The following is a 26,925-nucleotide window of genomic DNA, read 5'->3' as shown; positions in this document are numbered from 1 at the left end:
CCATCCTCAAAAGCAATTCAGAACAGTAAATAAAAAGAAAGTGAGTACACATATTTGTGTGCGTATGCGTGTACACCAGGGACGGGGTACTGCTGACACATCCCTAAGTGCCTCACACCCACCTAGCTTTGCTGTTCTCTCGCCCGTCTCATACCAAGCACCATTTTTTTTACTCTTTCTTTTTTCCAGAACCTCTCCAAAAGGAAGTGCAGAGCATGGCATTTCTAGAAGTCGTATCAAAACTCCGCAGCCATGAGAACAAAACTGTTGCCCAGCAGGCCTCGCTAACAGAGCAGAGACTTGCTGTAGAAAGCTGAGGAAGGTCTCTTGTTTTCAATGCATCCCATCACAGATTCCACCTTTGTCCTTCGTCCTGCTGCCACTCCTGCTATGTTTTCCACTGTATCACTTGTGCATGCGTGTAATGTTCCCACACAAATTGATGAACTGCTGTAGGTACCCGTCCAAAAAGGTTTCTAAAAATTCATAGGTGGTGTTAACATGAACCTGTCTCCACCCGTAACTGTTCTACTCGTATTCTTGTTGCTTGGGCCACATAGTAGAATGTGCATGTTGTAGTCCTATGATGATGTAAAAGTGGTACTACATGACAACTCTTTCCTCACAGCCCCTAACCGCATAACAATGTACTACTAAATTAGGGACAATACAAGATGCAGCAAGTCCAGGCTAGTGTGCTGACTGTAGGATTAAGAAGTAAATCTAGCTCCATTTTTGGTGCTCTGGAGATTTGAATGCAATGTACTGCTGCTCATTCACTGGTCTTGCCTATTACTGTCAAACTCGTGGTACCTAGAGGTAACAAATAAAAATTTCAGTGCTCTCACTTTATCCTGTGGTTTGTCCTTTTCCATATTCACCCAGAGAAGCTGTGGCCACACCAGCATGCACTGGTGAGGAGCCCTTCTCATTCCTGGCTCTGGCCCCAGCGCAATCACTGCCTTTCAGCTCCAAGAATACAAAGGAAACAATTCCAGCCACTTTCACTGTGTATGTGCGCACAGAGGCACAGTGTGGTTTAACAATTGGGGGTTTTCACAGGAGCACACTATACAGGCCTTATGCCATAAAGCCACGTGGGTACGAGTGCTGCTGGGCTTGCTTCGGGTTGGGTGTTTTTTTGTTGCAGTGTTTTGTTTTTGTAGATGGATTTTTAAAGGCGTATCTTGCAGCAACTTTTCAAGAGAACCCCATTAAGGGAGAAATGCAGCGTGCAAGTCTCCCTTTTCTCCTCTCCTAGGTAAAGGAGTTGGGAAATTGCCGGTTTAAGCACCTTACCTCACAGCTGCTCCTCTGTAGGATTTGTGACGACGACAGCGAGCAGACCAGCAGACAGCTGTTTGGCAAAACAGGGAGCAGTGGGGATAGCAGTTTCCAGCAAGCCTGCACGTTATTTTTGACTGTCTGATACCATTGCCATCTTGATTATGTCTTTAGTGATTGCACAAGATTGTATGATGTGTAACATTTTGAAGAGAATTCAGCACTCCCTGTGCTAAAGTGGCAGCCTCAGGAGTCTCAGGCTCCTTGTTAATCAGCACAAGGGAAACCTAGAGGCTAAGCTATCCATGTGATCCCATGCCACATGGTTGCAAAACACTGCTTTTGACCTTTCCAAATTCACTTTCCAGCTCCATCAAACCACTGGCTATCCCATACTGTGATGGGAAGATGCCATTCATGACAGGAAAGGAATTACGTACAGAAGCTAAGTATGAAAAGAAGCTGGACACTTTCTTCATATAGTCAATGTAAGATCTGAGACTGAGATCCAAACCTAGCAGATGCTACAGGAGTATTCACACAACAGATCAAATTCCACATCCATTTAAACTAGTGCCAGGAACTAACTGGCAACACAGTAAAATTGGAAAAATAATAACAATTAAAAAAAAAGCCTGGTACCAACTGTACACAGCCTCTTATTTAAAAAAAAATAAAATGTAAAAAAACACCACCAACATAGAACTTTGAGCTGTAGACACAGGCCAGGATCCCATGACATGAGGCTCTCAATAACACAGAACCTCTGCACTGGTGAATGAAGCCCACACACTTACAACCACTGTTCATAACAGACCCACGTGAGACCCAAGTTTTCTCAGGCATGGAAATAATTTTCCTTGATTTCAATAAATTCCAAAATACCAGTTATCAATGGCTTACCTGGTTCTAGAAAGAGACTCTTCATGCCTTTTGACACAGGTATAAACTGCAAATACTCACATGAGCAGGCCATAACAAAGCTGTGATGAGTCCCATTCACCTGCTTGTCTAACTGGAGCTCAGGTTAAGCATCAAAGCTATCTTTATCGCTGGATTTTTATTAGGGGTACCACTGTCACAGCAAGCGAAAAGGCTAACAGGCCTTTAATTTCCGGATGGTTTCTCTGGACAGAATATCAAGTCATTTAAACTTCTAGATGGAACTTGTGCTAAGTCTATATACCGAAAGAAAGTCTGCACAAGGGCAAAGATGGTTTTATGTCATGGCAGAAGGTAAATGAAGAGACTATGTCCACACAAATGCATGCTGTAGCCTGCAGGTCATTTCTATGTAGCTGGTAAATCATTTATCCTCTTAGCCTCTTTTAGTAAGAGGAACAGGATCTGAGGACATTACCATCGTGGGCATTTCACTAGTCACTTGACTGAAGTCAACTGAATTGAAATTGCTGACGATAGTTCGGATGTTTACTAGATAGATTACAACTAAGCAGTTTGAAATCTGCTGCTCAGATTATTTTTATGGCAATGATGCTAGACATCAGGCCTTTTCACTTGCCTATTGCTGCAGCAAGCCAAGCTCGAACAGCCTACAGCTGCCACGCTACGTAGGGCAGGCGGTGCCTGGCTGGCGCGCTCCACTCCTCTGCACCTGCGGGGCTCCTGCGAGACCTAGCATCACAGCAGCACGGAAGACAAAGAGCACATGCAAGAGTTTACATTTCACAATGTGGAAATAGAGGGAAAGGTTTCTCTTTGTATGAGGCACAAACTCCAACAAAACAGGTTTTGGATCCAAAGGACCAATGGTCAAATGAGACCATGAGACCCAGTAAGGGTCACTTGTTTCAAAGGTCCCAGAAATGGTAACTAGTCACAACTTCAGGAAACAACATACAAGTTCACTTTACACAGAATACAGGTAGCTACTCCTCATCTCCCCTTCACTGCATTTTTTATATACAAATGCCACACCTATTGCATGTTAACAAAATTTAGGCAATGTCCTGGACTCTGCTTCTTTTTGGTTGACTTCTCCAAGCACCCCTCACCCTGGTCTCCACATTTGCATTCTTAGTTTGCCAGAAGTCATTTCCATAAATGAAGATTTATGTACATGCATGAGATACACAAAACGCATTTGACTTCAGTTTGGATATAAAGATGTGCTTTCAGATCAGTCACAGTGGTGCTTTGCAGACAAAGTAGTAGGTACAGATGGAGATGAACAGTTAATACGGGGCAGATGTCAGGCTGAGGGGCAAAATTAGCTGCAAATCTGAAATTTGTTTCCACGGGGAAAACAAGGCAGACTCATAATAAGAGGCAAGACAGTATCATTCAAATCTGCTGCTTTTTCTTTTCCTCCTCAAGATTTGCATACTCACCAGACTGGCAATACTTTGACAGCAGTCAAAAACATAGCAAGGCCAGGTCTTTGCCACTCTTTGGAGCTCACATCTCTGCCCACAACAGCACGAGAAGAGCATTTGCAGTGGGGCAGCATGTAGCCTGTCACAGCCAGAAGCTGTCAAAGGAGCAATGATTGTGATCGCTTGGCCCAATTCCCTCTGACCACCTGATCACACCAGATCAATGAAAGACAAACAGCTCACTGGCCTGTTTGCTCAGAAATCCTATTTCTCAGTGAAACTTCAGGGAAATGCCTCTCGCACAGCCCCACAGGCCAGCACAGAGCTGCACGCTCTTACTCGGCCGCAGGGTCCTGATCAAGCCAGGTGCTGCAAGTGCTGCTCAGACAAAGGCAAACTGCACGGTGGGAAGAAAAGTGATAACCATGATGTGTGAAATCAAACCAGGGCACTGACCTCCCAAGAGCATTTGAAAACTCCTTCCAAGAGGTTTTGTCAATTGTTTTTCAAAGTGTCCAATGCCAACTATGCTTATTATTTACTGCAAAATAATGCAGATTGCTGAAATACTGTATTTTAGAGATATTAAACTGGATTAGCTTGCTTGGAAATACTAAAAACCGACTTCCTCCTCCTCTGTCTAAACAAGCACAAGACATCATTACACATTTTTACCTGTGCAAAACAATAAGTCAGCTCTCAGCATTTCTGTTTAAGGACATGTTACGCTCTAGAAGTTAAATTCCCACCTCCCCTTACAAAAGTTTAATTAAATCGTGACAAACAGTTATATCCCCCTTTGTGCTGCTCCCTGCAAAGAACACGTCAGGGTCACTAAAACGATTACGGCGAGAGCTCCAACAGCTGTACTAACCAGCAGCCACAGCAGCTTGAGGAACACCGGCGACCTGTCAGAAGCAAACAGAGCACATTTGTTAGCCAGACTTCAACAACAGCTGACAGCAGACGTGGGATTTTCTCATATGTGGACGTGTTGTTGACGTATTAGCTTATTACTCATTTAAAGGCAGCCGCTGGCAGCATGAAAATGTGCTTTGTGGCTACCTTAGAACACAGCTTCCACATTGCATATGTGAGACACTGGGATTTATTTCCCGTTAGTTTTTGGGAGGGAAGAGGGTGGCTTCTTCCGGAGGAGTTTTACCTGAACTTATCTTTGTATCTTCAGTGTTGAGTGCCACATCAAGAGTACACATTCACAGCATCATATTTCACAGAATTTTATTTATAAAATTGTAATTATCTAACAAATTGCATATAAAATGATTTACTTCAAGTAAATACAGAATACTGCACAACTATTAAAACTATCGTATTGTCCATCATAAGTGTATTAAAACATTCCTAAAAAATGCATCTATTAAAAAACAAAAACCCAAGAACACAAGTAGCATGATCAAGATCACTTTCAATAGCTTAAAATGAATTACCAGGAAGTTGCAACAACTTCCCAAGTATACTCCAGTTACATCCATTGAGATCAGCATGTGATACAATACCACAGTCTAATGCTAAAGATGACAAGTAATACATATGCACCTGATCTATGCTTTTCTCCTAGACTGAAGATAACCAGTCTGAAATCAGATAACTAAAGCTCGAGTCAAACTCTACTGGGCATGCAGTTCTGTTATAGCAATGCTTTCAATCGGTAAGTGTAGTTGGCTTTTACAATCAATTTTACAACCGATAAAAAATGAACACAAGAGAATACATTCGTATAAAAAGGAATGATACACAAAGGGTAAATATCGACACCTTATGCCCTGGGGTGAACCAAGCAGAGAGATACAGCTGGAACTGATCTGGAACGTACTTATCAGAGATGGGTCCAAGTCACAAAACCCAAACCCCAGTCTCCCCAGAGCTCAAGGTAGCAGCAGGTCTGTCCCTGCTAGGTACACAGCGTGAACATGAACATACATACAGATAGAGCTTTTTGTTAACAGATTTGCATTGCCAAACACAACAGACAGCTAGTAGTGCTGCGTGGCTGAGCACCTGCCTGATGCACGCTAGCAGTCACAACCCTTATTTTTATACTGCATGTTAAGGGAGAAAGATTATTGGTTCTGTAAGTGGCAAAAATCGGTAGGTAGTGGATCGAACAAGGTAGATTTGTTTTGTTTGCATTAGGCAGTTTTATGACCAATTACAGATATCCCAAAAGGTTTCAGAGGGAAAAATACAATAAAACAGGAGAGAGGAACTGGAACCTTCACCAGTGCCTGACACGCGCTGAGATTGCCGCCCCGGCACTTGCACAGCCGCCGCCACCACATGCCCGGACGGCACACATGCAGCAGGAGAGGGAGTTACGAACTCCCATGAGAGCTTCTCTTGCAACCAAGATTGTTAAAATCAGGATGAATTTTACCAAGGGCATCTCTAAAGAAGTCAAAACGCAGATTAACGTCCAGGACAGAAGCAATTCGTATAGCACCATGCTTTAGTCCTTTTAGTGATGCTGACCTCCCAGAACTGGTAGGGGGTGCTGGCTCTGCCCCTCCAGTTCCCAGTCTGATGCTGTTCTCTCAGTTCCAAGCAGCAGAGGGGAAAAAAAAAAAAAAGCCAAGGGAGGTTTGCTAGGGGTTGTACCCTCCCCAGGGCCTGCTGCAAGGCGGCCCGGAGGCACTAGGTGGCACTCCGCGGCCAGGTGAACGAGGCCTGGTGGCCCCGGGCTCCCACCGCCCAGGTTTGGTGGGTGGACACCATGCTTGCCGGGATGAACGCTTTCAGGGTGAAAAGCAGTCATGTGCAAGAATCATTTAACCTGCATGCTACTATTTACATTTCAAAGACTATTTACACACCAGACCTACGATGAACATCCCTCTCTCAGGGGAGAGAAGGCTTCCAGGACAGAGCACACTTGAGCAATGTCTCCACAGCTTCAAACTCTAAGGGGAACTACCAAAATTATGGATTTTGAAGCAAAATGATCTCAGCTGCTACAGAAACAGACACACACACACACAGACAAATCAAACATTTGTCCATTAAGCTATATATATATTAAAAAAAAAAAAAAAAAAGAAGCAGCAAACAAAGGCTTGTGAGTACGGAGAGCATTTAGAAAGCAGCAGAGGAGGAACAAGGACCGGGATGCCCTCTGACAGGAAAATGGCTTTAAAACTGGGGCTACCGCTGAAGGGATCAGACCTCCCGACAGCGACACTGCCATCACATACAGACTGCCCAGCAAAGTGGTTTCGTGCTCCACAACGGGCCGCAAGCCTGGCAACAAATTTCTGATCAACCACCACACATTAAGGATGGTGACACTGACCTCTGAACTCACGCCTACCCACCACCACATCAGGCAAGCTAGAAATTGCCAGAAAGCCATACTGCCTACCGTACCTTATTGCTCTGGAAAATAAGTCCGTGTAGCCAGCGGTTGTGCTCTAGTTGCGCTCACCTGAATGTTTTGCAAGGTTTTCTGGAAGAAAGCTTGATTGGTTTTGGTAGGCTCTGACAATTACAGATGGATTTCCAAGGCCTCCCACAAGCTTTCCAAACTGGACACCTAAGCTGTAAGTAGATCGGGCATTTTCAAGACATCTTACCCAATCCGTAGACAAAAATGTAGCATTTAAATGTGCAACATAGGCAGCTAATCCTGAACATTCAGTATGCATCCATCAAGCAACTGCAAAAATGAGAAAAATAAGACCATCTCTCGGGAGTTTGGGGGGGTGTCAGCATCTGCAGCAATAAAGACAAGGTCTAGAAAAATACCTTATTTAGTGGTTTTTATTAAGAACAGTCACTCTGGGACTCAGCAGAAATGCTGCACATCTGTGTGTACACATGCAAGCAGTGAGAACAAGACTTGCTCACCTCAGATCATTTACCTTCCTATCAGCCTGACACTGCCAAGGGCACGCCGAGCAGACCGGACCTCAGAGGAGAGCGTGACAAGTCAGAAGGCCAATACAGTACAACTGCAGAAATTCAAGTAGAGGAATGGAAGTTGTCTTCAGAAGCTCACAGCAGCAACAGCAGTATTCAAGATCAGTGGCAACAAGGAATGTTTCTGTAATGCAGACTTTTTTTTTTTCTTTTTCTTTTCTCGACAGCAAAGTGCTGGGTCACAACCAAGGCTCTTGGGTGGAGGAGTTACTTCCTGAACCACGCTTCCCTGATTTCTCCCCGCACCATTTCATTACAGTGCAGCAACGTAAGTGCCGATGACCTGTCTGTCCTGCTGCTATCAGGCAAAATGGTGTGTCCCTTTGGGGGAAATGAACACCAGTAACTCCTCAAGATGAGGAGTGCTAAGAAAAACATAACACTGCGGTGAGGTGGAACCAACTTTATTAAGGACAGTGAATTATAATTGCTTTCAAAGGCTTTTAAAAATGCTCTGAGTCACGGCTGGCCTTTAACAGCAGATACCATAGGATACGGAGGCTGCCTGATTCAGAGCCAGTCAGTGGGAGTTAACCAGAAGAGGATGAGGTAATGCTCAAAGACAGGAGGGCAACAGGACTATCTGTGGCATCTGTGGAACAGTGTGCCCACCTTTGGACGGGGATAAAACACAGCCAACTAAAGCACAGAAAGGCAAAATGTGCAAGGGTACATATACTCACACATTTAAGAGTCATGGGGCCAGAAAGGACCTCAACAGGTCATCAGACCAGACTCCTATCCATCCCCCACAACAGGAAAGCTTTGAAAACAACGCATTCATCTCTTCTACTTCACGTACTCGTTAGGAAACTCATCTCAAAGATGCTAAGCTCTTACAATGAGGTCCTACACACCACCCTTTGTCGCTGTTTTACCAAAGCAGGAGCCAAAAGCTCATAGCTTTTAGGACTGGTTCTGCATATACTGAGAAGGGTCATATAATAAGCTAAATTTATACAAAGTGCAATGAAACTACCCAAGCTATGGTTAGGTTCGGAAATTCACTATTATTTGTGAAGAACAATGAATCAAACTCTAAGCTGGATGGAGTCTGATCTAATTCTTCTGCTATTTGTGCTTTATTCCAAATTCTACTCTTTTTTCAACTCAAAAGAGTCTGTGTCTTGGCTGATCCTAATACACACTTCGATTCTAAAACTTTTATTCCATTGCGTCAAGAAAGCTTTTTGTTGCACTTAGAGCAACAAAGGGAGACATCCCTATAGCAAGGACTTGTTTTCTGGAGGTATGGATTTACTCTGGCAAAAGCTGTTCTGTCCAACTTCCAAGGGAATGGGATATGATCTTTCCATAATCACATGCATTTACCAATAAATAAGTTTGGGTTAGACTGTATTAAAACATATGCACAGATTTAAAGCACTGGAGTGTCACAGGTACTTACTCCACAGCTCATGCAAGAAAAAAGAATTGAAGGAAAAAAAGAAAAAGAGAAAGACCAAAGCCTCAGATAGGAACAGACCAAGGAATTATCTTAAAAGAAGTTTTGCACAAGTATTTCAAAGCACTAATATTAGTGAGATCCCTAAATACATTAGGTTACACTAAATTCCAGAGAAACAAAAGATTTAACCATATCAGATACATATGCTTTGATTTTTTTAAGTTAATATATAATTCATTCTTTGAATAATATTATTCACTTGGACCCAACATCCACACTGCTTTCATACATTTATACAGTTATATCCCATTCTTGCCTTAAGAAACTGATGTCCTAAAGTATGGCAGCAACCAAAGGATCTACAACCTTTGTTCGTCAAATATAAAACTCCTTTCCTTTCATACAAGGGTGTAGAAAGGAAAAAAGATGTTGATAAAATTAGACAGTTCTCCCTGTGAGCTTGCCGATTCCAACATCAAAGTACAACTGGGAGATGGTTGTAAGCTTGTGTAAAAAAAAAATTCCTTAGTTTTAAAAACATTTTCATATACTGTACAATAGATGCATAGAAAGTTGCTTCCTGCTTGATGGGTTTAGACCTGTAGCTATGTTTAGCTGTGAAAACAAGAAGATTGATCCTTTACAGAGTGGTGAGGAGAGAGACCATCTTGGGAATATTTGGCAGCTATCGTAGAGCTCATGACATGAAGAATAAACAGCATATCCACAGACTATAATGATGCAACTCTGTCCCACTGAATACACCAATTTTTCAAAAGTGTCCACTTGTTACTCAGGATCAAGAATACAGTAGAGATTCACGGCTCAACAGCTTTCAAACTGGCGGTTTAAAACAAAAAAATTGTCAGTGAGCAGCAGATTTTTAGAGCCCACTCTTCTCTCCCCCTCCCCAAAGAAACACGAGTTCACTGCAACATCAGGAACTTAGGCTTGAGACTATGTGGGAGAGAAGGCTTCCCTGTCACCCATGTCCATACAGCTTGGTGTCGGAGTGACACACTGGAGGTTTCAGAGGGTTTCGGTTGTCCAGTGTCTTGTTGTGGTTACTTCAGCAGTTTTACCAGCTGGCTCTGACAGCCTCAATGTCACTAACCAAATTCTGGGCTAAGCATATCCCAAATATCTGGAAGAGACAACAGTTCATTCATTTGGAGCACTGGACAACTCTTTTTCACATAGGCAAACTCCTTAGGTTATACAGAACTTTGATATGAAAAGAAGCAATAAAGTTAGACATCAACAGTGTTGGCAGAAGAAAGCATCGAAAAACTCCTGTAAACCTAGTATTGTATTTATAGCGTCACTGGGTTCCAGGAAATTGAATAGTTCTAGATTTGCTTTGTAAAAGCAACTGTAAAGGCTTTCCACCGCTCTTTTAAGCACCATCAGAAACTATAGGTCTGTAGAGGTTTAAAAATCTCTGCCCAATCTTTAAAACAGTGTTAATTTTGACCCGTGAACAGTTGAAAAGAAAAACAAATCCATCTCTACTGATAAAAATGAAATACCCTTTAACACAAAAAAGCCTCATGCATTTAACACACCTCACTAAAATCTACAGACTTCATATTTCGAAGTGAAACTCATGCTGTATTTCCATTCTCATATACAGTCCCATCCCCAGCCCTTGTATGTTTTATCTCACTGCTGTTCTTCCATGTAATTCATTGTAGCAAACGCGATATTTACCTGCAGTAATGCTATCCCAATGAATATGCCAGCAACTATGGTAAGATTGTCCTGCAACCATTTCTCAAACTGAGGGACACAGCCTTTAGTGTAGATAACAATCTGCTGATCAACTTCCTGTCAAGGAGAAGGAAGAAAACAGGTCATTATATTCAATTATCCCATCAATAGAATAACCTGCTCTTGCAAGAAGGATTCAGATCTTTAGGATAACACATTTAAAAAAAATGCTTACTGGTTTTTGCCTTGCGTCGTAGCCACACTGAGTATTAATAACATCTTCCTAGGAGAAAGAGACAGAGGAGAGGCCAATGAGTGAAATGTCTCCAAAACCTCCTGTCCCAGTTCTCCAGAGCTGGTTCTGTATGTAGTAAGACAATCACCCTAACTTCAGCCACCATACTACTTTTTAAAACCACCTTCCCTCTTCCATTTAGTGCTGTTAATTACTCACAACAAACAAAAGCACGTAATCAAAAATTATTTTCATCTCTCAGAGCTTCACACTTGGAAAACCAGCCCTCCACCTGGATAAACTCCACATTCCAAATGCAAGCATTCAGAAGTCAAAGTAAAGGGATTAGGAAGCACCTATTTTAAGCAAAACAACTTTCCACTGAAAAGGTTTTGTCTGTACTGAAAATACACCAAGACTACTGTTAACATTTTTTAGGGTTCAGTCTGTGTGGCATGAAGAGGTGAGAAGGGACAGCTTGGTTTGCAGAAGCTGCAAGTTCTTACAGGGAATGCCTGTAGAAATATATACAGTACCTAGTTCCTTTCCAGAAACTATGGAGGAAAAAGACAATATGGGGTGATGTTTTCCTACTGCTCATTCTTTCTTATGGGAGCTTGATACCATTGGGGAAGGAGATTATTCCTACTGCCTCTGCTTTAGCACTCCCCAAGCACAGGAAATAAAACAGGCTAGGACAGATTTTTCCTCGTGAACAAGTGCTACTTAGCAGAAGCTGAAGTTTACTCTGTATATACAGTTATTTTGGGGCAATAAAATGAAGCAACTACTTCCAATGTCAGCTCCAATGTCAGCAAAATATTAAGTTACTGGATCATATAATCATAATGAGCAGAAGGACCTACTCAAGGAAGTCAGAAAATCAGCCAGTCTTAGCTTTTTCCATATGGCTGCTATTTAAAATCTAATGTCTCTCCTAGCTGTGTTTCTCACTTCCCCCAATTTGATTAAATTGTGATGTTCAGTACACCTAGCTATCTTCTCCTATCAGCAGCTAAGTTCCTCTGCGTGTTTTCCCACTTTGCAGGAAGTACATCAACAGGTTGCCCAAGCTGGATTCCCTCAATGGATCTCTAAGATTTGAGTAATTTTTATCTTTTAATGAGGTGACTGCTTCTATTCCAGGGCTTAGAAAAGCACAGAGCCATATGCTTCAAGCTTGTAAAAGCAGGTAAGATTCCAACAGAGGGATTCTAAGCTTTCTTTTTTTGTGCTGAATGCCTACTTGTTTTATTATCAACGTCTTTTGTCTTTAACCTCAGGATTGGTTACCTGAAAGAAAGCATGAAGAAAGAAATGGAAATAAGCCAACTTTTCTAGGCCTTGCCTGTAGAAAAATTCAGAACCTTTCAACTCAAACTACAAAGCAAACTAAAGGAGTCTACATTGGTTTAGCTTAAACTTTTCACTTCCTGATTTAAGCTGAACTAAATGCTAAAACAAAATAAAGTTCTGTTCAAGAACGCATCCACATAATTTTTTGTATCAGTCCAACACTGCACTGCAATTTCTAAAAGGGACAAATTTGCTTTCCCGTGGAGTAAACCTGCACATATCATTGCATTTGAACCTGTCACAGATTAGTTTCATTTATATCCATTACATGCATGAGTTTAATATGGACAGGGTCTTTACTTTAAAGGCAACTAAGTATGCTGCTTCCGTACAATGAATAAGAATGAGGCTTATCTTTAATTTTCTGGTTACTGCATAACTAAGAAAAACACAGTGAAAGGGAGAAGGAACTTTAGCATGGACTGTGTATTTATAGGATTACCTTGTAGTGCTGTCACTGGTTTGGTTTTATAACAACGATATTTTTAAAACTGGGTTGTGATGACCTCTCAATGTGGGTGGGCAGACAGGCAAACACTGGGGGGAAATCCTAAGCATAATGTAAGGCTTGAGCCTAACATACTTTCCATTTCATTTTAATACTTTCTTAAAAGACATGACAATATTTGTGAGGAAGATTCAAACTAGTGTGAAGACACGTTCTCTGCAAAGGAAGCAGAATGCAGCTTGTGCAAGTGAAGAGGAGGAGGAGGAGGGCAGCAGTAGTGACTGGATGCCAGAGCTGCAATTGCATTGCATTAGCAAGGCAGGAAGCACCTGAGCTGCCCATTGGCAACTTGCCTGAACCTAGTCAGTGCTACGGATCAGACATTCAAGGAACGAGAAGTCACTCCAGGTGGAGAAAAAGCCACAGCTGAACTACCAGATAATACAAGCACTCACAGGCTGCTTTTTTTAAACTCTATGAAAGTCAAATGTATGCAGTGTTAGCCACGTAACAGTCTCTGTGCACACACCCATCCCTGTTCCAAGCTTTTCACTGTCAGTGAACTGCTTCCCTGAGCTCCTGATCATGTCTGTACTAGTAACATATGGCTCCAGCATTTTCTGCTTGATGATCCAGAACTATTTAAAAAGGTTGTGAAAATTTACCAGAAAAGCCGCTCCCTCAAACAACAACTGACCTTTCAAGTCTGATCTTGGGTGACTGTAGGACAAGCAGCAATTTTAAAGGGAGAAAAAGAGTGAAAAGATTTCTATGATCATCTCAAGATTATAATGAAAACATATTCCAGTTCTTCAGAGCACAGGCTGTCATTTATTATTGCACCTAGAGCAAACCAGGCCAACCTGACTGCAGCCTCTGGACACTCCATTAAATAATGAGTAATACCTGCTTCAGAGTGTCTCAGAGTTTCTGTTCTTTAAGGCAGCAAAGGAAATATCCTGATGATACTCAATTGAAAGCTCATATCCTTCAACTCATTATGGGCTTCTGCTTTTTATATGTGCTAAAATTAATATGTATGTTTAGCCAAGCTCGTGGTTCTCTCATTCTAATGAAAAGCAGCAAACACGAAAAGCATACAATGAAGGCTTAAGTTAGATCAGGATTTTTGCTGACTGCAGAAAATTAACAGTTAGTCTGAGCTTCAAGTACGGGACAAAAAAAAAAAAAAGAGTGGTGGGAAAGTTAAGATCACGCATGACTTCCAGAAAACTCTTGTACAGTGCTTTAAAATTGGAACAGCAGACCCATTCTACCCTGTTGACTGACTTACAGCAGGGTCCTTAGTGCAGCAAGAGAATGGCACACCACAGCGCTCTCGACTTGCATTGGAATCTGTGCAATTGAAGTAAATATTAAGGTTCCAGTCATCAGCTCCAAAAGCCCCACAACACTGCCACTAGAGAAAAAGAAAGGAGAGCTTCTTGACTTTCAGTATAAACAAGTTTCAGCATTAATAATTATCGTTGTCAGTTTTCCTCTAGTTTTCTATAAGGAATCTGAGATTCCTTCTTGTTTCATCAGAGCTTTATTTTTTTAAAGACCTTTTCAAACCTCTAAGTTGTTCCAAAATTACCATGGGGTTAAAGTTGTGTTCATACCCTGCAGTGCTGCTCTCTGGGGAGAAAAGCATGGAACAAGCTGATAAGCCTAAAAGCACCAAGTTGCACAGTCCTACAAGCTCAGACCCCAGGGACAGCACAGCCAAGAGTGTGACATTCTGCCCAGTCTGATGGGCCCTGGGTTCTCAGCAAAACTAGTCAGCACCAAGTGCTGCACTAGCACAGCTACTCCATTTGCCAGTTTGGAGGAATCTTTGTCAGGCCATACACGAGGCAGCATGAATTCAGTGTTTACTGCACATCACAGATTACGCAAGTAACACCTTGTTGTGGTTTAACCCAGCAGGAAGCTAAACACCATACAGCCGTTCACTTACTGAAGGTAAGCAGAATCCTTCAAAACGTGTAAATACCCCAAATGGGACTTAGTCTTTTGTGAAACATGCTGAACATACAAAGAATGGACTGGAGATCAGTGGAGCACTGACAGTTTACAGCACTCAAGAATCTAGCGCAACGAACCCACCTATGCCAGCTAAATAATAATAAAAATAATTAAGAAATCAAACTAACAGCACTTTCAAGTGTTGGAACGGAAATTCTCTCTCTCTGGATGTAACACAGGTCCCTCTAATCTCAGAAGCATGTTGTCTTCATCTTATCTCTACTAGCTGAAAAAGTGGCTTGCTCTCCAGACTCACGCTGTTCCTGACTTAACTGTCAGGAGTGCTAATCCCGTTAGGAGAGCAGGTGTTATCTAGTGCCAGCCTGCTGCAAAATTGGATTGGAGTCTTTTGGTTGCATACACATGTACCAGTGCTTTCAGACTGCATTGGCCTCTGACCTTCTCCAAATCGGAAAATATTCAAACCAGTGCAAGGATCCACATCCTGTTACTCAGTCCCTTTTCCCCCAAGGAATATAAAAGCAAATGAAACATCAAATAAATTTATTTGCAGAATATATAAAAATCAGAGATAACGATGATTTCAACCAACACTTAACAGTGTAGCTACACAAGGCCAAATTCTGAGTGAAGTTCATAAACACCTTCCAGAAGAAAGTACTGGAGTAAGAACGTACTGGCAAAACCACCTGCATGTAAAAGCCAGTGAACCTGCACAAGTGTGTGCATCTCTGGCTTCACTCTTCCTTCCCCCCCAGGTGCAGGTGGGGCATCATTTAGAGATTTCTTCCCAGAACTTTGAGTTGCCCACTTCATTAGGCTAACTGCGTTAAGTCTTCGTAAAGAGAAAGAACCTTGTAGTTTCTCTCAGATCAGCCAAGCATCTCTGCCACTCTGCAGTGTGGTGCGGCACCTCTCATGTTGCTAAAACACCACCATCATCATCCCAGAACTGAATGTATGTCACCTGCCATGACACCTAAAATACCTTTTTAGATACATACAGAATATGCTCCAACAACCTGAACACAAGACTCTGGTGGTAGCTACTCAGTCTGACACACTGACTCTGAAAAGCTTCATGAATAAATCAGCCCAGCTCTCCAACTTAATGGTTTTGAATTATACACCAACAAATAAGCCACTTCTCACAGGTGCTGTGGGTATGTACAAGTTCTGTAAAGATAACAAGGATTATATGCTAGAATATTTCTGTTGTTTCTTGAAGAGACCAAACAGATGGGAAGTAAAAAAAAAAAGAGAGAGAGAGAGAATGTATTTATTTAAAGCAAGCAAGAAAAAATAAACATAGTCCAACTTACATATTCCTGCGTAAAGTCTATGAGGTTTTGCAAATCAATGTCATCTCGGTATGCTCTGATGTTGTTGTTTATAAAGAAATAAAGCTGGTCCTTGATCCAGTCTTTGAAAACAAACGCTAGAACACCAGCAGTGAGCTCCAAGAAGAAAATAATTCCAAGAAACACAGAAAACTATGAAGAAAAAGAAAGAGGTTTAAATTATTTTGCCTTCTGGCCAAAAATTTATTTTTCAAGGCTCTCAATTATATCTGGTGGTAGGGCTATGTCTCAGTGCAAGCTCAAGCTATTCCTGCACACAATACACTTTAAATTTAAAATACACCATTTTTAATTAGAGCTGTAGTACAGGACTCTTAATTCTATTCTAGCAAATAATAAAAATGCCAGTGAATTCAAACTTTGGCACCCAGAGCAGGACATTTCACTGGAATTTCCAAAGAGGCCCAAGGGAGTTCACTGTAAATTTCAACAGAGATGGCCACCTGCCAGGGCTCTCTGAAAACTCATCTTAAATTTCTGTGTAGGCACTCCCATTTTCAAAGGCAAAGAACAATAAAGCCAATGAAATGCTTTCTGAGTGACTTTTTCCTTATACTTCCTCACTGGTAAAGCTTTGCCTAAGCGGTAAAGCAAAAAAAATTGGTAACAGCAGAAATTAATTAATGATTAAGTCAGAGAGGAATGTCTATGGAATGACTCACATCCACATTAAAACCAAATGAGGCCGTGATGATTAATGCAAATGCAATGGATGCCAAAGGCATTACTAATGATCTGCCACTTTCTCTAAGCATCTCCACTGAGCCTACAGTGTTTTAAACACACAGGGGTCCTCATATACTGGAAGTCCATCTCTTTTGCAACTGCCTCTTTAAGTTTCTTTTTAATATGCTCTCTGTGTTTGTTCAGATGCATTTTTAATTTCTCCATCAGCTGCCGTATAGGAAGCTATTTCTGGTACAGCAGATGGGTTCATTTTAGGCAAGCTGAGAGAAGCAAGGCAGAAGAAAAAAAACGTTACAATAGCTTTTCTTTCCTTTTTTCTTTTTTTTTTTAAGCAAGAGCAAGCTAGAACTATCCCAAGCTGCTTTAAAAATGCCTCAAGAACCATAACTGTCAACTGCCTCCTCCTGCAATACAATGTGTTTGTGGGAGCCAAATCAGGCACTTGAAGGCAGTTGTTTCACTGGAACCCTTTTTGTGTATATTAGCAGTTAATGGTTATGAAAACAAATACTGTCCAGGCTGTGCCCAGCTCTGGAAGCTGGAATAGTGGAGGAAAGAATCATGAGTTTATAATAAATCTTCAATTGACATTCAGCAGTGAGGCCTTTCTGCATGAGCTAAGCAGTACAGAGCTGAGGCTATCAGCAAGCAGCCCCCTCCTAACAGTCCTATCTCCTCTGTACCACGAGGGTACAGCACAGCAGCTATCACATGGGTCACCTTCAGTGGGGTATTTACATTCCTCCTGTTTCACAGGGGGTTGGTTACGGACTCAAAGTTGAACATGCAGATTCCTAGCAGAAATTTCTCTTGCAGCAACAGGAAGGCAAAATGTTAGGCTATATCCATACGAAAAGCTGTAGTTCCGTGTTATGATTCTTACCATCAATATTTCTAAACACTTAAAAAAAACAACAGTAAGCAGCGAAGATGAAGAGCTGTGAAGTATTAACAGTTAAGCAAGAGATTCAGAGAGCAGTACTCTCATCAGTAGCACATCCCGCCCCCCAAAAGGCATTTTAAGACCTTTACACAGCTAAGCAGGAATACAGAACGTGACTTACGCCATGTAACTAGTGAATGCCACAGTTGCAAAGGCTACTTACAAATTTGAGAAGAAAGGTATTTTCTCGCAAAGCTCCAATGCATCCTGCAAATCCCAAAATGAACATAACTCCTCCTACCACGAGGAAGAGCCAAACTGGATCAAAGCCTCCCAGGTCGGTGATGGAGGAGATGTTGGACAGCACTCCCTGGGAAAGAAACAATGCCAAGGTATAACAGATGTGTTCAAACTTTCTGTTGTACAAATTCAGCTTGCATTTTTCCTTTTTAAAAAGGTAGAGGCGTACAGCAAATAAATGTTCTTCAGTACAGCAAGAAAACACAGTAAGATCTTTGCATTCAATAAAGAGATGAAAAGGGTGAGTAAGTACAGTATTTCTGAATCAACATGTGGAATGAAAAACAAAACGTGCTTCTAGAGTCTTCTGCAAAAAACCCACAGGGCATTTTGCTGCATCTGTAGCCATAAGAATTAGTCTGCCAGAAAGTAAGAATAGACATTTGAATAAAATTTAACTCAATTTTATTACCCATGGGGAGGTATCATATACGTTGTTTATGTAAGCACACAGTTATAAATGTTCTGATAGAAAAAGCAGTCAACAGCAAGAACATCTTGAATTTAGCATTTAGGCTCACTACATACAACTGACAGAAATTAGAAGTGAGCTCCTAGGTTAACTGCAGCATTTTGCAGCAACAATTTTTGACAAGCTAGACTAAAACTTCAGCCATCTACATGTCAAAAAGTCATTATATAAGTAAAGTATGGCTACTGACTAATCAGTTACCAGGAAGAAAAATTGAAATTAGTGTTAAGTCTCTTAGAAGGACAGAAGGCAGTTCAAAGACTTGTCTTAGGAGGTGGTTTGCACTAGCTTAGGTTATACCTATCATATGGTAGATTACATATGCTGTATTTTAGATATGACAGTCAGCACGGTCTGCTTGTAATGCCATTGCCTCCTCAGAAATGGAGCTTGGGTTGTGACGCCAGTAGTCCCAAGGAACTATTTTATTTTTCTGAACACATTTTAACCAGAGTTTGGCTGATGTTGAACAGATGGGTCATGTCAAGGAGAAAACACAAAGTTTTCCTTATTCCAGTGAGCTTGCACAGGAACAGTTACAATTTCTCAAAGCCTTTTGGCAGAAGAAAAGCTGAAGTATCACTATTTCTTCATTCAACTCCCTGGTGCCATAGGTCGATGCATGCAAAGCACGCTGCTGTAGTGGACGTTTCTCCATGTATTCTCTCAAAGAAGCCTGAGCCCACGCTGAGTGCTTTGGCCTACTTTTCTCTCCGTTAACTCCTGAATGAGCTGTGGTTTGAAAAGCAACAACACAAACCTTCTCCTCTACAGCTCTGTATCTGCAGATTTATTCTCAAGTACTTCATCCTTTTTCTTTTTCCTGTTCGTACTCCCTTTGCTTCTTTGAAAGGCTCCCAAAACAGCTATAGTTCTGAAGGATGTTATCATAGCATCATTTCCAAAAGTCATTAGTAACACTGTTAACAGCTAACAACTGTGGCTTTGGATCTGTGATATTTTTTTATACTCAATTTGGACCACCCATAGCATGTAAAGAGTGATATATCCAGTATCTCTAATACAGCACTCCACAGTCTGCAACCACTTCCATAATTTCCCACGCAAAACTGACAGTGAGTAAATAGCAAATGAAGGCTGTCTTTTTTTATTTTATTTCTGAAGACCACGATAGACTGGAAAAAATAGGCACCTGCATTTCTCCCATGCACACAGCAAGGTGCCTTGGAAAAGGCCGGCATGCTAGAAGAAAAAAATAGAGCACAGCCCAACCCTACATTACAAACAACAGACCACAACATCAGCGACGTTCTCTCCCTCCTCCTACAGGTAGCTACTGCCTGACAGAGGGACACAAAAAGAATCACATTCACACTTTACTCCAACCTTATATATAGTATTAGTCTTATTTTCATTCATTACATAGACAAAAATAGACATAAGGCATAACGTAACACAATGCTGCTCAGAGGCAGTATGCAAGCAGACCAGTTGGCATGGCCCCTTTTCTAAGCAGCTAGCGACGAGGTGGTACAAGCCAGGTTGAACTCAACTTTTATCAGTCATTAACACTAAATCAACTTGTGCAGAAGTTTTCCACTACTGTTGCTTCATTACATATGCCACAGAAAAGAAATCAAAGGCATAACTTTCTGGTTAAGAATAACAAACATTAAGCAGTATAATCGAACACACAAACCTCCAAAAAAGGCACAACCTTGGACACATGCAAGTCAGGAGACACAAGCCCCAGGGAAAAGGTCTGCTGTAATGATTTCTAACCAAGTTTCAAAGTCCTCTCTGTGTTTTCTCTCTTCTCATAAGATGAGAAGAAATTATGCCTTAAGCAAAAACTACTACTCATTTCTTTCAACATTAGCTCATTTTGTGAATTAGTGCACTATAATGTAGCAGAATGTGAAAACAGCCACTGGAGAAAGGATGTTGCCTTTGTATTGCAATTATTTTACTTCAAAAAATCCAGGACGAGCAGTCATTTAAGCCTCTCTTCGTAAGACACTTTGTCTTTCTTTAAAACCAGCAAATTAGTATGTCCAATCAAGTTCTTTCCATATGAAAGTAGAATTCAAATGAAAAATGAAATCCAAGTGAAATTCAGCTCACACTTGTAGACACTGCTCTTAGAGAAGCTAGTCTTGATATAAAGAAGCGTTAATAAAAAGAAATAGACCACTTTGTATTGTCACACTCAATGATCACAAAATTTAGCAAACCAGTTGTATTTATATTCCCTTTCTGACCATGCCCTTTCCCACCTTACTTGATTTTCTATCACTGCCAGGCTCTTGCCACCCTGGCATGCCACAAGTGGCCAGTCCCCTGGCAAAAGTCACTCATGACATCTGTGGTCTCCTGGCTCTGACTCCTCAGGATGCTCTCATCTGACAATCACTGAAGGAGAACAATGTGAGCTTTATCTGCTGTTGTTTGCTGTCCTTGGAGAGCACCTTTATGTGCATCTTTTGCTAGTCTGCATATGGCAATCATAAGCCTAGCCTGGATAAACCCCAAGTAATACATCCTGACAGCACAAAGCATATACTGCGTAATTCTCGTTTGTACCGTGTGCTCTCTGCATATGAATTCTAAGTTATCAGTATTCTGGAGAGACACCTCAGGATATACAGTCTTCAGAGAGGCTTTGGCAATAAAACAATAGCTAGCAGCAGAAATGACAAACACAGATAATGCTCTGTGGTTACAGCTAGACATGCACAGAGGTAGTCTGATAGAAGATTGCTGCTTACTGCTGAAATACGGTTCAGTAATCTTCCAGATTTGCTTTTTTTTTTTCTGGACACTTACACGTAAGCTCTCCAAAGAGAAACAGCAGTGCAATACTTCAAAGAAAAGCGTATTTTGCTCCAAGCAGCAGGGCAACAACTGAGGAACATTATTTCATTTTATACTGCTAAACAGAACTGAACGTACACTCCTACAGGCGCATGCTTTTCCTATCCACTGCAGGTTCCTGTAATGCCTTTTTACCACAGTATTCAGGCTTTTGTTGTTGTTATGGCTGACTTCTGGGCAAAGTTTGGCAGAGATGCACAGCGATCTGGTAGTGGCCAATTCTGTCTTTATCCCATCTTTAGCCTACCGGTCATTCTTGTAACAGATGATGATTGTTTGCCACCTCATCTCTTGCAGGGATGCAATTCCTAAACAGACGACCTGTAAATCCTTTAAAGTTGGGCTTTCTACAAATACAAAGGATTTTTCTCAGCAACGCTACTGCAGTAGTCCAATCTTTACTGCTAAACAGTTGCAATTACTCCTGATATTTCAGCATCCAAATGAAGGAAATTTTTTTTCTTATACCTATATTCATAATTCAGAGGTATGGTCATGTTTCTGGGCACTTTCTTGGTGGTTTAAACATAAGCATGATCTTTACATGGCAGTGAACACCATGCAAAGCTACATTCTGTTACTTTCCTTCTCGCAGTGGCATCAATCCAGGGCTCTGCTGTAGCTCCACAAGGGGAACCAGCAGGACATGTTCCCTGGCTGATCTCCAGCTCGTCTGCTTGCTCTGTTCCCCCACCCTCAATTGCCACTCGAGCACCTGGGTTTTTATTTAACTTTTTCATCCACCACAAGTCAAAAATTTGTTTGGGGTTGTGAAGTGACAAAATCATCATCCATAACCGAGCTAAAATCGGTGATGGTGAAGTTACGAATAAAGTTCCTTTACTTGTGAGGTGGATTTGATTTCAGTCACTAGGATAGCCTGAGACAGGAGTGTGACAGAAAAGACCAATCTCATATTCCTACCACACACCAACTCAGGAGAAAAGCCAAGTGAAACAGCAGGACCTGCTCCTTTCCCCAACAAAGGAGTGGTGGGACCAGCAGTGGCGGTGCCTTCTGCCACACCAACAAACACCAGGTGACCAAGACAGGCCTCTCGGAAGATCTTGCAAACTTGCAGTCACCTTCCTAAAGTATGGGAGCACAGGCAGAAAACCATTTTAAGAGAGATGCCTGAATCCAGTGACAGATTCTCTGTTGTCATGCTGTCTTCCCATGTCCAGAGCCTTCCATCCTACAAGCTGGATCTCACATAGAATGCACAAGTAACAGATCTACATTAGCATTTCAGGTGAGCTCCTTTAAAGGGACTCCCCACAAGCTATGCTTCAGTTCACATCAGGTGACAGTCTCAGAGCACACAAACTAGGTTACTTACAAACGAAGACGTGCCCCTGGAATATATAATTCATGTTCTCCGACAACGGCAGGCATTCAGCCCATGGGATCGCAGTAGAACTAGACTGAAGAAAACAGCAGCACACTGCAGGGCAAGAGAGAACGGCTTCAAGCAGAAGCACTACAGACAGCAGCAGTTTTGGAAAGCTGACCCAGTAATGAAAATTCTAGATATCTGGAGTCAGAGACAACTTAGGAGAATAATTGTTCTAGGGAACAAAGAGGTGATAACACTGTGAAAGTACACTTTGGCCCACCAGGGTGAATGTGAAAGAACAGGACTCAACAGTCCTCATGAAAAACAACAACCCAGCAGGCTATTAAAAAGGAGAAACCAACACAAGGAGCATGGGAGAAATCAGAGGAAACAACAACAAAAAAATAAGACAGAAAAAAGTCATTAAACTTCTCTGCTGCAGAATTCCACTTCTGGGGTAAAAAAGAAAAAAAAAAGCAAATGGTCAGAAAAATAGATTCAACAATACAAGACCTTCAGAAACATTTCTTCTCTGCAGACCAAGGATTAACCTTCCCACAAGCTTGTCTGTAGGACTTAGAAACACTGGCAAACAGGAACATATGGGAGTGATGGGAAATAAAAGTATTTCCAAATGTATTATTTTAAAATGGAAAAATGTCTACTTTCCTAGTCATAAAATTCATGCCATTTCTCCATGCTGCGCATCTGAATGAGCGTGAAGAACAGAACAATAGCCACTGAAACATGCCAAATTAATTCCACTCCAGAATTTTGTCTTTGCGAGAGAGAAACAAGGTGGGGGATGTTTACAAAACTTATTTCCTTGATTTTTGTTGGTTTTGCATTTCCACAGCAAACAGTAATAGCAGCAGAACTTTATTTTCCAAGCTTCTAATGAAGGAGAATTAACTGTCTTGTCAAGGCAAGGCAGAGTTCAATATAGGCAAATGACTGGCATAAACACATTTGAGATACAGATTTTTGCCTTTTTCAGGATTAATGGTTACAAGATCTTGGAACGCTAATAAACAATTTAAAGGCCTCTTTAGATAATGCATCTTTAGGTACTGAAATTTAAATTAAAGGCAACAGAGAGTATTAATATACCCTTCTGTCCTTCCCAGTCATGTAAAAACCACAGATGCAGTCCTGGGTTAGCAGCAAGAAATATGCTTTGAGTACCCTTCAGCTTGTGAGGACCCACAGAACATGAACAGTGTTTTGCTGTCAGCAACTGGTTTTTTTAGAGGAGCTAAATAATGGACATGCATGAGCAACAGCTATGGAGCGACTGGTGTATCACTCCCTCTTGATGTTTGCCCCTTACTGAGACAGTAAAAAGCAGCAAGAATTCTTTCTTGAAAAAAAGAAAAAAACACTGTAATTTTAATTTGAGGGCAAGGGAGAGACAGATTTGGCCTGACAAACAATGGCTGTTTCTATGTAGGGAGTTTAGCCTGTCCTAGAGCACCAAAGCAGGTCTCAATTACATGTAAAAGCCCAGCTTAAACCTTGAGATCCAGATCTGGAGCTCCTGCTCACCAAGAAAACTGTGCAGACACACAGAAGTACCATACTGGTGCTCCAAATCGCACAGCCTGCCTTCTGAGTTGGAGTATTTTCTAGTTATGCTGATTTAATCAAGAAAAGCCTTCAAACCATATTTATGCACGCGATCAGTCTCTTCCACTTCTCCCTCCTCATTTCGGACAACTTTATAGGGGAACTAAGTCTAATCAACAAATTTTGCAAGGATCTGTACGTTTTTTCCCCACCTTAGCATCTCTACCTTTACAACCTGCTACCTAATGCAGACCCCTAAACTTTTCTCCTAAAAGCTCCCACTCCACAGATGGTCCCATAAGGTGTCAGAAGACAGACGAGCAATTCATCGCTCATTCTCACTGCACTTGCATATAACTCTGCTGCAGGTAGCCGGAGAACCTGGAAGTTTATTTTCCCAAGTACCTACTGGCATCATACCATGAACACTCTCAATAAGCCTTAAGACCACATTATTTAACATAAAACAACCAAGAAGGGAAGTAGACATTTTGTACAATGTTAGTTTATTTTTAAAAAGTCAACAGAAAAAAAATGCTTGAAGTGCTTTAAAAAAAGTCAGTGAAACTTTTTTTCACCTGCTACTGAGCAAATGTAGCTTAAGTTGCTTGTGCTTACCACAAGCTCTTTAGTACATACTCTTTCTATGCTAACAATGTTCATGCTACTAGTTGGGTGTGGGGGGAAATAAAACCAGCTGCTGTGGATTACTTTTTTTTAATGGTGCAAGCCCAACTGTAGTGTGCCTGAAAACACTGTGAGACTGTGAGCTATATAGTGCATCCGTGTATAGATAGCTTTATTCATGCCCCACGTTTATTGCCCCCCCAGCTCTCTGTCAGGTTCATGACTCAGAATGCTAATTGCCCAGTTTTTGTTTAGGCCTGGCCGCCTGGCTGTCAGGCCAATTCTGCTGCCTGTTTGACAAATGAGATCTTTCGCCTCCCTGCAAAGGAAGGTCACGAGACTGTACAGTGTGCTTTTTTTTTTTCTTTTTTCTTTCTTTTTTCTTTAAAACAAAGTTTAAAGGGGAGAATTCAAGCCAACCTAGCTAAAAGAAGCCAGCCACCATATCCACAGATCTACCACAAACAGTTCTTATCCAGCAGCAAATAGGACTTCTGTAAAACGTGGACTACTTCATTACATCCTGCATTTTTAACGTGGCCTTGTACACTACCTTTCTATCTTAAAAAAGATTCTTTGACACAACAAAAGTATGTGCAAGTTGATGGCCAGGATATGGAGCAACACAGCTGGATATAAAGCCAAATGACTCAAGACAGAAATAAAATCCTCTCCATCGTATCGCCTCACAGTACAGAAGCCCTTCTGAAGATCCAATCCTGCAAAAAACTTACAAATTTATGCTGTACAGTAGTACCACTACGTTCTAAACTGATACAGATTTAGTTCACTGGGACAGCAGCAGTCTCCACAGAATCACAGAACAGCTGAGGCTGGAAGGGACATCAGCTTGTCAACAGAGGTCCTGGCACTGGGCACTGCTGACAAGAGCCTGGCTCCAGCCTCTTTGCACCCTCCCCACCAGGTATTGATAGGCACCCTGAGCCTCCTCTTCTCTAGGCTGAGCAGTCCCAGCTCTCTCAGCTCCAGTTTCTTCATTACCTTTATGGCCCTCTGCTGGTCTCTCTCACAGTGGGGAGCCCAGAACAGGACCCAGCACTCCAGGTGTGGCCTCACCAGCACTGAGTAGAGGGTAGCAATTGTTTGCCTAATGTGGGCCAGGATGCCAGCAGCTAGCTCATGGTCAGCTAGGAGCCCACCAGGATCCACAGGTCCTTTTCTGCAAAGCTGATTTGCTGTCTTACAGTATGCCATTACAACAGACCAGAATGCCCAAGAGACATGCAGCAAGAACAACTCCGCAGGGGCTGTAACTGCTCTGCCCCCGCTGTAGCTCCATGAGGCCTACGGGTATCTGGCACTCGGCCCTACAGTTTCGGGCCATGTACTGTCCCACAGAGAGCTGCATGAAGAAAAGGTCCCGAATTGGCTTGCCACAAGGCCATGCTTCCATAATTCCTGCTACAAAAAAAAAAAATCAAGCCTCTCTGTGCTCAAGAGCATTGCAGTTCATCTGTACCTATACCGCATTTTGATTGATGCGACCACAAACTGAAGCAGTACACACTAAGCACCACAGGACAACAGTTGGAGAGGGATGATGCTCATTTTCAAGGAAAGACCTTTGCTTTAGAGCAAGAAACAGCATTTTATTTATTCATTTATACATAAAAACCTACCGCATATGGAGCCTGAGCTGATGCCTATTAAACTGCAATAGGTTTTATTTGCTTGTCTTAAAAACAACATGACATTTTTTCCCTCTTTCAGGATCTGACTACTGAGGGTTTAAGATGACACGATAACAGATGTCCAGATCTCAAGTAAAAACATGAGCTTTGGCTTCTGGTTATTAACAATTATGAACTCAAAGCATTTTTACTTGGAAGTGGGGGTGGTTTCACATACAGAAGATATGTAAAACCTAACAAGCCATCTTTCTGCTCGAACAACCTCAAGCTGTAGGGGTGGTGTATTTTAGACTACACAAACTAGACTATAGCTCATTTCCCTTTACATGCTCATTTATTCTAAACAGGAATTATTTGTGTTACCACTGGAACAATACAAAAATGCTAAAAACTTGTCTGGGAAGCCACTCTGAAATAAAGTACTTCTCTGAGGCTTAAACATAGGCATCATAAGCTCTGTGAGTATGCTCAGAGAATTAAATTAAACATGTTTTTACATTTTGC

The 26,925-nt window shown here is 41.7% G+C and overlaps 2 protein-coding genes across 8 annotated transcripts in view; one reads left to right on the top strand and one right to left on the bottom strand.

The window, feature by feature from the left end:
- RAP1GDS1 (Rap1 GTPase-GDP dissociation stimulator 1) overlaps nucleotides 1-852 on the top strand; it is a 96,349-nt gene extending 95,497 nt beyond the window's left edge. For all 6 annotated transcript variants that reach the window (XM_035545805.1, XM_035545841.1, XM_035545822.2 and 3 more), the window contains one exon: nucleotides 190-852. In XM_035545805.1, the coding sequence (XP_035401698.1) occupies nucleotides 190-317 (128 nt within the window). In that variant the 3' untranslated portion in view covers nucleotides 318-852. The remainder of the gene's footprint in view (nucleotides 1-189) is intronic.
- A 3,993-nt stretch (nucleotides 853-4,845) lies between these two features.
- TSPAN5 (tetraspanin 5) overlaps nucleotides 4,846-26,925 on the bottom strand; it is an 84,488-nt gene continuing 62,408 nt past the window's right edge. For both annotated transcript variants that reach the window (XM_035545889.2, XM_035545882.2), the window contains 6 exons: nucleotides 17,857-18,003; nucleotides 16,025-16,195; nucleotides 14,008-14,133; nucleotides 10,910-10,957; nucleotides 10,675-10,791; nucleotides 4,846-10,108 (listed from right to left, as the gene is read on the bottom strand). In XM_035545889.2, coding sequence (XP_035401782.1) covers nucleotides 10,043-10,108; nucleotides 10,675-10,791; nucleotides 10,910-10,957; nucleotides 14,008-14,133; nucleotides 16,025-16,195; nucleotides 17,857-18,003 — 675 coding nt within the window. In that variant the 3' untranslated portion in view covers nucleotides 4,846-10,042. The remainder of the gene's footprint in view (nucleotides 10,109-10,674; nucleotides 10,792-10,909; nucleotides 10,958-14,007; nucleotides 14,134-16,024; nucleotides 16,196-17,856; nucleotides 18,004-26,925) is intronic.

This window comes from Cygnus atratus, chromosome 4 (genome assembly GCF_013377495.2).
Source record: "Cygnus atratus isolate AKBS03 ecotype Queensland, Australia chromosome 4, CAtr_DNAZoo_HiC_assembly, whole genome shotgun sequence".
NCBI lineage: Eukaryota > Metazoa > Chordata > Aves > Anseriformes > Anatidae > Cygnus > Cygnus atratus.
Note: the sequence above shows the minus strand (reverse complement) of the source record. Positions and strands in the feature narration are given on the sequence as shown.